The following is a 13,316-nucleotide window of genomic DNA, read 5'->3' as shown; positions in this document are numbered from 1 at the left end:
TACAAAATACTGGAGTTACCATATTTTTATGTTTAACATGTTTTTGAAAAAAATTTCAAGTATTATATAAATCAGAAGATAATAATGATTAATCAGACATTTGGAGCACTTAAAAATAAAAGTGGAATATATTGAACTTTAAAGGCAATATTTTAGAGGAAATTATAATGGTCCCCCTTCAATATGATTCTAAATATTCGCTGGATTGACAAAGAGAATTACGAAACTAGCAGGTTCAACTTAAAAGCTCCAGGGAAAACAAGAGAGTTTCCTACCCAGAATGTTAATATAAATTTTGAAATAAAAGTAGACCCTGAATAATCTTTTATGTGTCAATGCTCTCTCCTCCCTCCCTCAGCCCCAGCACCAAAGAGCTTACATTGAAAACATACTCCAGCCTTCCACAAGCTAAGTGTGAAACCCAGTGGGCAGTCACTGAAGGATTTTCATGATAGCTAACCCTGATTGAGTGCGTCAATAAATAATCCTTGGGGCCAATTCAATGCCAACGGGCCATGCGTTTTGGGCTAGTCAGCTCTGCTTCTCTGCTTTGCTCTTTGCTGGCCAGGAACACATGGGTTTCATTCTTCTGTGGGAAGAGAAAGTTCACTCTTGCAACCAGATACTTTTGACCAAGTCAAGAACATACAGCCAGAACACTTGGAGATGAGGTTCAACCTGGCCATGAGCTGGGTGAACCTGGGTAAACTTCTGAACCTTTTAGGCTGTAATTTTATTCAGCTACTTATTATGTTGAAACTAAATTTGTTTCATTCTGTAATATTCTATTTATAAAACATAGTTATATTAGGAAATTATTTTATTTGCTTAAATAAATTTATACAATATTTAGGTGGATTTCAAACTCAATATAATAAAAGTATAATTGGGAATGTTAAATATACATAATAAATTTACAATAGGTGTCTTTATTTGTAATCTCAATGTGAAATTTCTTTCTATTTCTTCTTTGTCCTATTAAAAATTATAATTCACCTTTTAAAAAATGATTTTGTTTTACTGATAGAAACTGTACTCTTTCTGATTAACTATGCACCTCTTTTACACATTAGCTGTAAAAAGGGTAATTTGTTACCCACCCATTTTTGAGAGACTCAACTTCATTATGAGTATTAATTTCACTTATAGTGTAGTTATAAAAGAAATGGACTGGCTTCAAACTGCCTGAGATTCACAACTTGATTCCACCATTTGCTATGTAAACTTGCTGTCACTTTACAATGTCAAATCAGTTGCTTCATCTATAAATGTAAGTCCTCAATATTATTTCATGAAAATTAATACAGAACTATCTATCTGAAATTTTCACACTGTGTCTACCATTTAGTAAACTTGCAATAACTGTTAGCTATTACTCACATCTCTATTATATAATCCTACATTTACACATTTTTTATACTGACAATTCTTATTTGCTATTCTTATAAGCCTTACATTTTTAATGATAGATTTAAAACCATTTAAGAACATTTTACAAATTGAAAATATAAAGAGAAAATGATCTACATTATGGGAATTGGATTCCCTCATGTTTCTGCTAAAAACAATTTTTAAAATATACAAGATTCACTGCACATAGCTCTGGACTCTTAAAAAACCTACAAACTTAGCATGAATAATTATTTTGTTTACAATAACTCCTAAGTGTATGAATGAAAATAAACCACTGAATTCACAATTCTTTAATGCAATCTTTCATCACAGGTGCATTTGGTAGCAGCAACATTATCTTATGGATTCCCTGGGGGATGCAAATCACACGGCAGTGACAGGCTTCATTCTACTGGGCTTAACTGATGACCCCATCCTTAAAGACATCCTCTTCATGATTATCCTGTGTATCTACCTGGTGACTGTATCTGGCAACCTCAGCACAATCATTCTTATCAGTATCTCTCCTCAGCTCCATCATCCTATGTATTTTTTTCTGAGCCACCTGGCTTTTGCTGACATATGCCTTTCAACTTCTGTCACACCCAATATGCTTGTAAATTTCCTGGTAGAGAGAAATACAATCACCTATCATGGATGTTGCACCCAGCTTGGTTCAGCTGCATTCTTTGGGACAGTGGAGTGCCTCCTTCTGGCTATCATGGCATATGATCGCTTTGTGGCAATTTACAAACCACTGTTTTATTCAACCAAAATGTCCACACAAGTCTGTGTTCAGTTCCTCATAGTGGCTTATGTAGGTAGTTTTCTCAATGCTTTCTCTTTCACTATTTCCGTCTATTTTTTATTCTTCTGTGGGCCAAATCAAGTGAATCATTTTTTCTGTGATTTTGCTCCATTAGTTGAACTCTCCTGTTCTGAGAGCAGTATCCCTGCAGTTGTCCCCTCATTTACATGTGGCTCCATCATTACGTGCACAGTGTTTGTCATAATTGTCTCCTACATGTACATCCTCATCACCATCCTGAAGATGCGCTCCAATGAGGGGCGCCGCAAAGCCTTCTCCACTTGTACTGCCCACCTCACAGCAGTAAGTCTGTACTTTGGGACCCTCACATTCATTTATGTGATGCCCAAGTCCAGTTACTCCACTGAACAGAACAAGGTGGTATCTGTGTTCTATATGGTGGTGATCCCCATGCTGAATCCCATCATCTACAGCCTCCGGAATAATGACATTAAGGGGGCTCTGAAGAAAGTGCTTCTCAAAAAAATAATTTCTTAGTGAAGCCTGTTATTTTGTGGGATTTGATATGACAATATATCATAAATATAATAATAAAAGGAGATTGAGTGAACAATTATATCCCCCAAAAAATTGGACAACCTGGAGGAAATGGAGGAAATCCTAGAAACATATAATCCTCCAAGACTGAATCAGGTTGAAAATAAAATCTGAACAATTAACTACTAATAAAATCAAATCAGTGATTTAAAAACTCACAACAAGCAAAATTCCTAAACCAGATGGCTTCACAGGTATATTTTACCAAACATTCAAAGAAGAGTATCTTTTTTTAAACACACACACACACACACACACACACACACATTCTGGTTGAAAAATGGGCAGCAGACCTGAATGGACATTTCTCCAAAGAAGACATACAGATGGCCAATAGATATAGAAAAGATGCTCAAATTACCAATCAAGAGAAATTAAAATTAAAATCATAATGAGATACCACCTCACACCTGTCATAATGGCTATCATAAAAAAATCAACAAATAACAAGTGTATATGAGGACATGGAAAAAAGGGCCCCTTGTGCACTGTTGTTGGGATTCTAAATTGATACAGTCACTATGGAAAATGGTATGGAGGTTCCTTAAGTAGTTAAAATAGAACTACCTCATGATCCAGCAATTCTACTTCTGGGTATTTATCTGAAAAAGTGCAAAACACTAATTTGAAAATATATCTGCATACCTATGTTTACTGCAGCATTATTTAAAATAGCCAAGATACAGAGGCAACCTAAGTGTCCATTAACAGATAAATGGATGAAGAAAATGTGTTATATCCACTGAATATGACTTAGCCATAAAAAATAAAATCTTGCCATTTGTGACAACATGAATGGACCTAGATTGTATTATGCTAAGTCAAATAAGTCAGCCAGAGAAAGACAAATACCATGATTTCTCTTATATATGGAATCGAAAATATAAAATAAATAAACAAAACAGAAACAAACTCATAAATACAAAGAACAAGTTGATGGTTGACAAATGTGAGTGGGGTTGGGGGATGGGTGAAAAGGGTGAAGGTGTTAAGAAGTACAAATTGTTAGTTATACAAACTTTCATGGGCATGCAAAGTACAGCATAGGGAAAACAGTCACGAATATTGTAATAACCATGAACAGTGTCAGATGGGTACATGGGGATAATCACTTCTAACATAAATATCTAATCACTCTTGTACACCTGAAACTAATAAAATATTGCATATCAACTATAATTGGAAAATAAAAAAAAACTTGAGAGATATGCTTTTAAAAAAGAAATTGAGAAAAACCTCAGAAATCTTTGGCTTTGGTTATTCGGTAAATGTGAATGGAATGTTATTTATTAGTTGAGGAAAAGTGATGTTCACGTTATCCATTACTGCATAACAAGTCACTCAAAATTCAGTGGCTTAAAACAAAATCATTATTTTATATTACATTGTTTTGTAATCAGAAATTCAGGTTGGGTTTGACTCAGCATTTCTTTTCTCCTACATGGCATTAACAGGAATCAGTAATATTCAGGTGGCATCTGGGTATGTGTAGAGGATCCAAGATGGCTTCACTCAGAAGCCTGGCACCTTAGCAAGGATGGCTTGAGAGTCGTCTAGAGTCTTTCCATGCGGTCTTACCAGCAGAGTAGTTGAATTTCACATAAGGTAGCTCACACTCCAATAGTAGCTATTCCAAGAGACTAAAAAGGAAGCTGCAGTGTTTCCTATGATCTAGCCTTGGTAAACAAATCCCTAAAGCCCCTTCAGATTCAAAGCAAGGGGAGGGAAATTATATCACAACTTTCTGTGAGAGAGCGTAGGAAAGACTTTGCAACCATCCCCTTACCATAATCTCTCTGACCACAATTATTTATATACAGGTATACCTTATTTTACTGTGCTTTGCCAACTGCATTTTTTACAAATTTTATTATCTGTGGCAATTCTATGTTGATCACATCTATTGGCACCATTTTCCCAATAGCATTTGCTCACTTCATGTCTGTGTGGCATTTTGGCAATTCTCACATTTCAAACTCTGTCATTTTATTATATATGATGTGATGATCAGTGGTTTGTGATCTTTGATGTTACTATTGTAATTGTTATAGAGCACCATGAACCGTGACAATATAAGATGGTGAATTTAATTGATAAATGCGTGTTCTACTGATCAGCTTTAAAGTTATACTCAGTGGTGAAAATCTATTTTTTCCCTCTAAGATCAGGAACAAGTAAAGGATGTTCACTCTTGCCAAATCTATTTATTTTTCCTTTTTATAAAAAATTTATTTATTGTTGAAAGTATTATAGATGTTCCCTTCCTCACCCTTTTTATCCCCCTCCTGCCCCCTCCCCAGGCCTTCACTGCACTATTGTCTGTATCCATGGGTTATGCATATACATATTTGGTTAATTTCTTCCCACCCCCCATCCCTGCCTCCCTCTGAGATTCCTCAGTCTATGTCTCTGAATCTCTTTTGTTCATCAGTTTATTTTGTCCACTATATTCCACATATGAGTGAGATAATGTGATAGTTACCTTTCTTTGACTGCCTTATTTTGCTTAGCATAATACTCTCCAGCTCCCTCCATGCTGTCTCAAAGGGTAAGAGATCCTTCCTTTTTATAGCTGCATAGTATTCCATGGTGTAAATGTACCACAGCTTCTTTATCCACTCATCTACTGATGGGCAGTTGGGCTGTTTCCAGACTTTAGCTATTCTAAATTGTGCTGCTATGAACATAGGGGTGCATATATTCATTCTGATTGGTGTTTCAGGCTTCTAAGGATATATTTCTATAAGTGGAGTCACTCGTCAAATGGAAGTTCTGTATTTAATATTTTTGGGAAACTCCACACTATTTTCCATAGTGGTTGTACCAGTCTGCAGTCCCACCAACAGTGTACTAGAATTCCTTTTTCTCCACATCCTTGTCAGCACTTTGCTATTTGTTAATTTATTGATGGTAGCCATTCTGGCAGGTTTGAGGTGGTACTTCATTGTTCTTTTAATCTCTCTAATGATTAGTGACTTGGAGCATTTTTTCATGTCTCTTGGCCTTGTGAGCTGTATGAGTATTTTATATATTTTGGAAATTAACCCCTTATCAGATGTATCATTGGCAAATGTTCTCCCATATAGTGGGTTCCCTTTTCATTTTGATGCTGGTTTTTCTGTGCAGAAGCTTTTTAGTTTGATGTGGTCCCATTTGTTTATTTTTTTGTTTCTCTTGCCATAGGCAATGTATCAGTGAAAATTCTGCTATGTGAGATGTCTTAGATTTTTCTGCCTATGTTTTCTTCTAAGATTTTTATGGTTTCACAACTTACATTTAAGTCTTTTATCCATTTTTAGTTTATTTTTGTGTATGGTGTAAGCTGGTGGAATAATTTCATTTTTTGTATAATTTTCCCAACATCATTTATTGAAGAGACTGCCTTTATGTTTTAAATTTTTCTTGAAATACTAGAAAAATTTTTGAGTGTAACTACAGTAAATGGAGATGTCGATTACAGCAGATTTTCCTGGTTAGCAAAAAGAAGAGTTTCTTCATGAGAAAGCAGCCACAACCATCGTGACTATGTGTTCACATTCTTTTCTACTTTTCTTCTGGCAGATTCCCTGGGTAATACCCAGTAGGACAGGCCCTCTCCCTAGACCTGTATATAGGACAGAAGACCTGTGGAGCATGGCAAATTTTCAGAACTATAAAAAAAGAAGTATTGAGTAGGAAATAAAATATACCAGAGGAAATCATCCACATTTCAAAATGTACTTGAACAAGTTGAGTTTCAATTACTTGGTTTGTCTTTTCAGACAAATAAGAACAAACTTCACTGAGTAATCTTGATGCCACGTCAGAATAAAACAATGTTTTGTGGACATCACAACGAGTTCTAAGTCCACAGAGGACAATCTTCCTGGTGTCTAGTGGAGAGGAAGAAACTCCAAGTGGTGCCAAGGGTAATGATCTCAGGTGACAAAATTCTCATTGGAATTCACAGGAAACTCGGCTCCAGACATAAGGAATAGAAAAGATTCTACCCTATCATTATAAGGAACTTCATAATCTCAGACACAGACTGAGCATATCACAGGGATTCAAAGGGGAAAATGGCTTAAAAACTTATCCCTAAATAATACTGTAGAAAGAACTGTAGGAAATGGTGCATGAGCAACGAGCTCCTCGTGTAGATTAATGTTTTGTCTTTTTAAAGAGATTGGAAGTGACTTCTCCTTGACATAAAATGGAATTTTATTTTATATTTCTATTTACCATGAACATTGTGCTCCATTCACTAATAACCAAGTCGGTTTGGGTGTTAATCAACAGTTAAAATGTATTGAAAATACCAAGAATACAGTTGGACTGGAGATAAATGCTATTTCCCTATTCTTGGCATAATTAGAACACAGACAATAGCAACGTGAGGAGGTTAGAAATCTGCAAACTGAGGATAGGACTGCAAACTCTAGACCAAAGTAAAGTGTGCCAAGAGGGGTCGACTTCACACAGCTGACTAAGCAGAAGAGCACATACAGTGTTCCAGGCAACTGTGAGCAGGTAAGTACTGCTGGGCACCTGTAGGAAAAGTCTATAAACCATGTGATGTTTTAGCAAATGGGAATAGAACTAGCAGGTTCTGAGCACTTAATATCTGACAGGTCTGTATGCACAGCATTATAACCTTGCAAGAAAGTATATGTAGAACCATGTTACACAGGAGAAAAGTGGTTATCACGGAGATTAAATTACTGTATGTAATTTGTATGTAATAGAAGCAGAGCTTGGATTTGAACACAGGCCCCTCTACTGCTGCACAATTCCCTATTTCATTACAAAATCATTCCTGGTCTAATGTCAAGGCTAATGAAGTGACTGCATTGTATCACAAGAATTAAACAGGGAGGAGTAAAGAAAAACATGTATAAAATCCTTCTGCAATTTCCATATTTCACTCATTATTTAATTGTATGGGCAGTTTGATTATTCATGTCCCCGCCACCTGCATTTTTCCTTTGACCACTCACTATGATTTCAAATTCATTCACTTGTGGTTTATAAAACAAGCATTCCTTTGGTGGTGAATCTAATATACCCTCACTGTAAGAACTAAGGAAATAAGTTTATACATATATCTGAACTTAGAAAAGCATGTATAATCAGAAAAAAATATGAGCCTTATAAACTTCTAATATACATAAATTGTTAAATTTTCTATCAGAATTCATACCTATAACTCAATAAAACATAATCCTTTATTTTCCCACCCTGTATCAACTGTGATCTGAAAATATTAAGTGGAAAATTCAAGATATATAAAATTCTTAATAAATTGTGGGCCATTCTGAGTTGCAGGATGAAGTCTTGCACTGTCCTACTCTGTCCAGTCCAGGATGTGAAGCATACCCACACTGTATATGCGCTACTCCTCGCCCCAGTTAATCACTTAGTAGCTGTTTTGGTTATCAATTTGACTGGCACAGTATCATAGTGCTTGTGTTCAAGTAACCCACACATTATTTAATAATGGCCCCAAAGCACAAAATAGTGATGTTAGCAATTTGAATATGCTAAAGAGAAGACATAAAGCACTTCCTTTATATGAAAAAGCATGTATGTAGAGGAAAAAAACACAATATATATAGACTTGAGTATTATCCGCAGTTTCAGGCATCCACTAGGGGTCTTGGTACATAACCCCATGAATAAGGGAAGACTACTGTATCTTTTCTGAACACTGTAGAAAAGCTGACTCAAAGCTGATGTTTATTCTGATTGGGTTGAAAGAAAGCTGAATGCACTTTGCCAAAGACTTGGTGATAAATATTCCCCATTTCTCCACCTTCGAACATTGCTCCATGCCCCGAAATTAAGTGTAGCCACCAGAAAAACCCTCCAGTTCAGATGAATGACATGATGTTGATTATGTCAACATTAACAGGAGATCCAGAACATCTGTTATAGCTGTTATAACAGATGAATGCCAAGAGTCCCCAGACTGGCCATGGTTTTGATGTATCTCCTAGAAGATAGATTGTTTTACAGTGTCTACTGTTCAGGGTTTTGATGTGTTGACTAGACAAAAGAGTCTGCACGGAGGCTTAGTATCAAGAAGCAGCCTCAAGGCCCTAACCAGTTTGGCTCAGTGGATAGAGCGTCGGCCTGCGGACTGAAGGGTCCCAGGTTCGATTCCGGTCAAGGGCATGTACCTTGGTTACGGGCACATCCCCAGTAGGAGGTGTGCAGGAGGCAGCTGATCGATGATTCTCTTTCATCAATGTTTCTAACTCTCTATCCCTCTCCCTTTCTCTCTGTAAAAAATCAATAAAAGAAGAAGAAGCCTCAAATTCCTGTAGGTCTCCACTGATATCTCAAAGAAATCAGGCATGCTAAGTCCCTAGATCTCTCTCGGCAAGGGTGGGGCATGACTGAATAAATAACAAGGTTTTCAGAGAAAGAAATCAATTATTGGCCCTTTTAGTCTACAGAAGTGTATATCCCAATGAGGGTGAATTTATCACAAAATGCTGGGCCAGAAAACATCTCCCTCAAACTCTGTCCCTCAGAAGCAATGGGAATGATGCCATATTAACATCTTCTCAATCACTTGTTCCCTTGAGCATTATGAGGAAAGTCATATTTATTATCAGTACAAATGAAAAAAGGAAGTAACAAAATCACAGTGAGAGTTTCTAAACCTAAACATACCAATTTCTCCTGAAGTTTTTCTTTTCTCTTCTTTGAAAGATTGGCCTTGTAATGAGAATACATAACTCTCAAGAAGACTGCCCCGGTGATCCCAATATGCTCCTTAGTGTAGGAGCAGTCATGGCAATCAGGTAACATTTTATGCTACAGAAAATGAAGCTTATTGTTAAGATCAGAAAATACTAGTCTTTTTTGCTTTGTTCCTAGTATACCACTCTGAGAGTTTACACATTATTCATTAAATAAGTATGTATTAAATGTCAATATGTAGTTATCATATTGTTAGGTGATGTGACTATATTTTAATGGGCATTGAAATGTATTGAAGGAGACAGCCAATAAATAACCTTTAGCACCTGTCCAAATTAGGTAAAGGCTAAAGAGAGAAAACAACATAGTTGGGAAGAATTAGTCAGTGCGCCTAAGAAAAAACCCAGTGAGGTTTCCTGGGGAAGATGGCACCCCATTTATTTGTTGAACTCTCATGACACAAATGCTTGTATTTACCAGGTTATGCTGCAAGTACGTGGACAAATTGGTAAAATAGCCTTTTGCTTTGACTAGTAAAGAAGTCAGACGTTTAAAACGTCATCATAATGCAATCAAATGTGAACACAGAATTTATTAACAAACTTTATCACCTTCACAAAGTAAATTCCTAAGCCATGGTTTCCTTATCTCAAGCATGGGCACGATATTACTATTTCTCTCGCAGGGTGTTTAGGGTGACACATGAGACAGGTGTTCTGCATACACTGATTGTCTTCATACCTTGAACAGGTCAAGCTCATTCCCACTGTGAGATCTCTGCACTAGCTATTTCTTGTGTGTTGTCTCCCCCCTAGATCTTTCAATGGTGGGCTGCTTACTGCATTTCAATCACAAAATAAGGGTAAGTTCCTTAGAAAGGGCTTTCCTGATTCTACAGTTCAAAATAGCCATTTAGTAATATAACTTACATTTAATTCTCTTGCTGGCATTTTTCTCTATCTGAGATAGAAGAGGTTATATGTCTTATCCCATGTTACATTTCCTACACATGTGATTGACTAACACATCATAGACATTAAATAAATATTTGTGGAATCAATGCACTGGCTTTGGGTAGTCAATTAAGTGATCTCTACCCAAGTGTCAATTTCTGTAACATCAGGATTGAAATGCTTATTATGCAGAGTTGCTGGGAGAAATTTAACGAGAAAATTCTATCAAACACACAGCATATTGACCAGCACATGTCAGATATTGAGTAAATACTGGTTACCTGACATGCCTCTTTGTGTAAAATTTTCCCAGTAATTCATAAATAACACACAAACTTTTCAGCTAAAGGTATATTTTCTTTAAGCTTTGTAGATCTTACAAAATACTTCCCAGTGTGTCTACCATTCTTTCTTCAACCTTTAACTCCATGCCCATGTCTTTTCACTGTTCTCCTTTCCTTCCTTGACAATAGTGACTGAAACCAAACCACATATTGTTTGGAAAATCCCTGTCCTTCATGCTGTCATCTCACTTGCAGCAGAATGGATGAACTCATGAAAATGACCAGAGGAACTTAAGCTCTAAAAAGAGATGCACTGCAAAGCAGCCCTTTCCACTAGTATATCAGTTAGAAAATATCCTGGCAATTCTGAGAGTTCAAGAATTAATCCTGACATCATGAACACAAATGAGCCATCTAGGATGGGGATGGTCTCGCCATACCATTTTGCCTTCAAGATTTGCATGAATGGGAGACAGTTATTGAACACCTCCAGCCTTAACTTATTGTCATGGAGAGAAAATCAGTACAAACTTCAACAGTAAATTCATTTATTAGGACTGTTCATGGTGGCCTACTTGTTAGCCAAGCAGCCACTGCCTCCTGGGAAGCACCTCTGAGGGTAGGACTACTTTCCAAGAATGTTTGGAAGCCATTCAAAAACATGTTCTTACTTCTTAAACTTGCATTGAGTCAACATTGTCAGGCACTTCTGTGTGCCAGACTATAACTAGATCACATGCAAACATTTTACACCTGCTACCCCTCTTGTAGGTAGGAAAACAAGTGTTTTTCATCTTTCCCTCTTTTGTGCAGACTTTGAGTGCAGAGGAGATAGAGGAGAGATAAATGAGGGGGTTCCCAGGAAAAATTCAGGCATACTTTATGACATTTATACAGAATCTCCTACTAGAATCTTTCTCATCCGTCTGAGTCCTGACCTTGAATTCAGCAAGGAGTATTTAATTCCCATTTCTCAGGGTCTCTCATTGAGAGTTGTCTTGCCATTGCCCAGGGATCCTTGATGACATCAGTGCTCTTTATAATCTCATCAGAGTCTTGACTCAAGAATATCTGCTTTTGTGGGAGAAAGTTACTGAGCCTCTTAGACGATGGGCAATCGAACCACAGTGAGCACATTCGTCCTGCGGGGATTTTCCAGTCTCCCAGACCTGCAGGGTCTCCTCTTTGTGCTGGTCTTCTTCTCTCATGTGACAATCCTTGCTGCAAATGTATCCGTAATGGTGGCCATCAAGCTCAGTCACAACCTTCATACCCCCATGTACTTTTTCCTCTCTGGCCTGTCCTTTTCAGAAACCTGTACCACCCTGGTCACCATCCCCCGAATGCTGGTGGACCTGCTCTCAGACAGCAAGACCATCTCTCTTCCTGAGTGCGCCACACAGATGTTCTTCTTCCTTTGCTTGGCGGGCAATAACTGCTTCATCATGGCTGCCATGTCCTATGACCGTTACACTGCCATTCACAGCCCACTGCGCTACCACATCCTCATGACCCACAGGATCTGCCTGCAGCTCATGATGGCCTCTTCCGTCACTGGGATTGTGGTGTCGTTGTGCATTGTCCTCATAGTATTCAACTTGTCTTTTTGTGACGCCAGCACCATCCAGCACTTTTTTTGTGACATCGCACCGGTAGTCTCCCTTGCCTGTGATTACACGTTTTTTCAGAAAACGATCCTTCTTGCATTCATTGCCTTTGTGTTGGTGGGCAGCTTCATTTTAATTATGATTTCCTATGTCTTCATTGTGTCCACCGTTGTGAAGATGCCCTCTGCAAAGGGGAGGTATAAGGCCTTTTATACTTGCTCCTCTCACCTCACTGTAGTGTGCATACACTATGGATTTGCTGGCTTTGTCTATTTGAGACCCAAGGACAGTGATTCGTTTAGTGAAGATATGCTGATGGCAGTGACATATACAGTGCTGACTCCTCTGCTTAATCCCATAGTTTACAGTCTAAGAAATAAAGAAATGCAAATAGCTCTAGGGAAAGTACTAGACAATGTCTGTAGGTTTTTCTCACAGATGGTAAGTAAAAGAATGCTGAACACTTCTTAAAACATTTACAGAGCACTGATAAATAAAAATGGAGAAAGTAGAGTACCTTTAATAAATACCAGCACTTTATGTATAAAGCAATTAAAGTGTGTTCTAATTGCCTGATATGCCCGATCTCATTCCTTTCCTACTACAAACAGAATGTAGTTTTAAATATTGTAAAATGTTATTATACATACATATGTATATATATGCGTATACAAATGCACATATGTATGTAGCAAAAATATCTGAGATGCTTTGGAACACTATATTTTCATAATTTTGGTTGCATTTGGGGGAGGAGGAAAATTATTCTAAAAGAAAAGAATGAAAGAGGTAGACACAGACTGAGAGAGAAAGAAGGAAAGCAAAGATCACTAATTCACCTGAAGAAGGAGAAAGCAGAAACACAAATTTAGAGTTGCAATGAGTGAAAGACCACAATACAGAGAAATTTCAAAGAATTTTAAGAAATTATCTTTTTCAACTCTATTCAAAGAAAATTAGAAACTAGATGGAAATGGATGAATATCTGTAAATATAAACTGATGAAAGTTATTGCAAAAGAAATAGA

The 13,316-nt window shown here is 37.2% G+C and overlaps 2 protein-coding genes across 2 annotated transcripts; both read left to right on the top strand.

The window, feature by feature from the left end:
- Positions 1 to 1,753: 1,753 nt before the first annotated feature.
- Positions 1,754 to 2,698, top strand: LOC308234202 (olfactory receptor 5P76-like; the record flags this gene model as incomplete). The annotated part of the gene is made up of 1 exon (XM_080641629.1): positions 1,754 to 2,698. The coding sequence occupies one exon, from the start codon at positions 1,754 to 1,756 to the stop codon at positions 2,696 to 2,698; it is 945 nt and encodes a 314-aa protein (XP_080497755.1).
- Positions 2,699 to 11,791: 9,093 nt separating this feature from the next.
- Positions 11,792 to 12,760, top strand: LOC308233696 (olfactory receptor 10T2-like; the record flags this gene model as incomplete). Its single annotated transcript, XM_080640664.1, has 1 exon — positions 11,792 to 12,760. One exon carries the CDS (start codon positions 11,792 to 11,794, stop codon positions 12,758 to 12,760), a length of 969 nt encoding a protein of 322 aa, XP_080496790.1.
- Positions 12,761 to 13,316: the final 556 nt, after the last annotated feature.

Source organism: Plecotus auritus (assembly GCF_963455305.1).
Source record: "Plecotus auritus genome assembly, chromosome: 9".
Taxonomy (NCBI): Eukaryota; Metazoa; Chordata; class Mammalia; order Chiroptera; family Vespertilionidae; genus Plecotus; species Plecotus auritus.
This window is presented reverse-complemented; position numbering and strand designations above follow the sequence as displayed.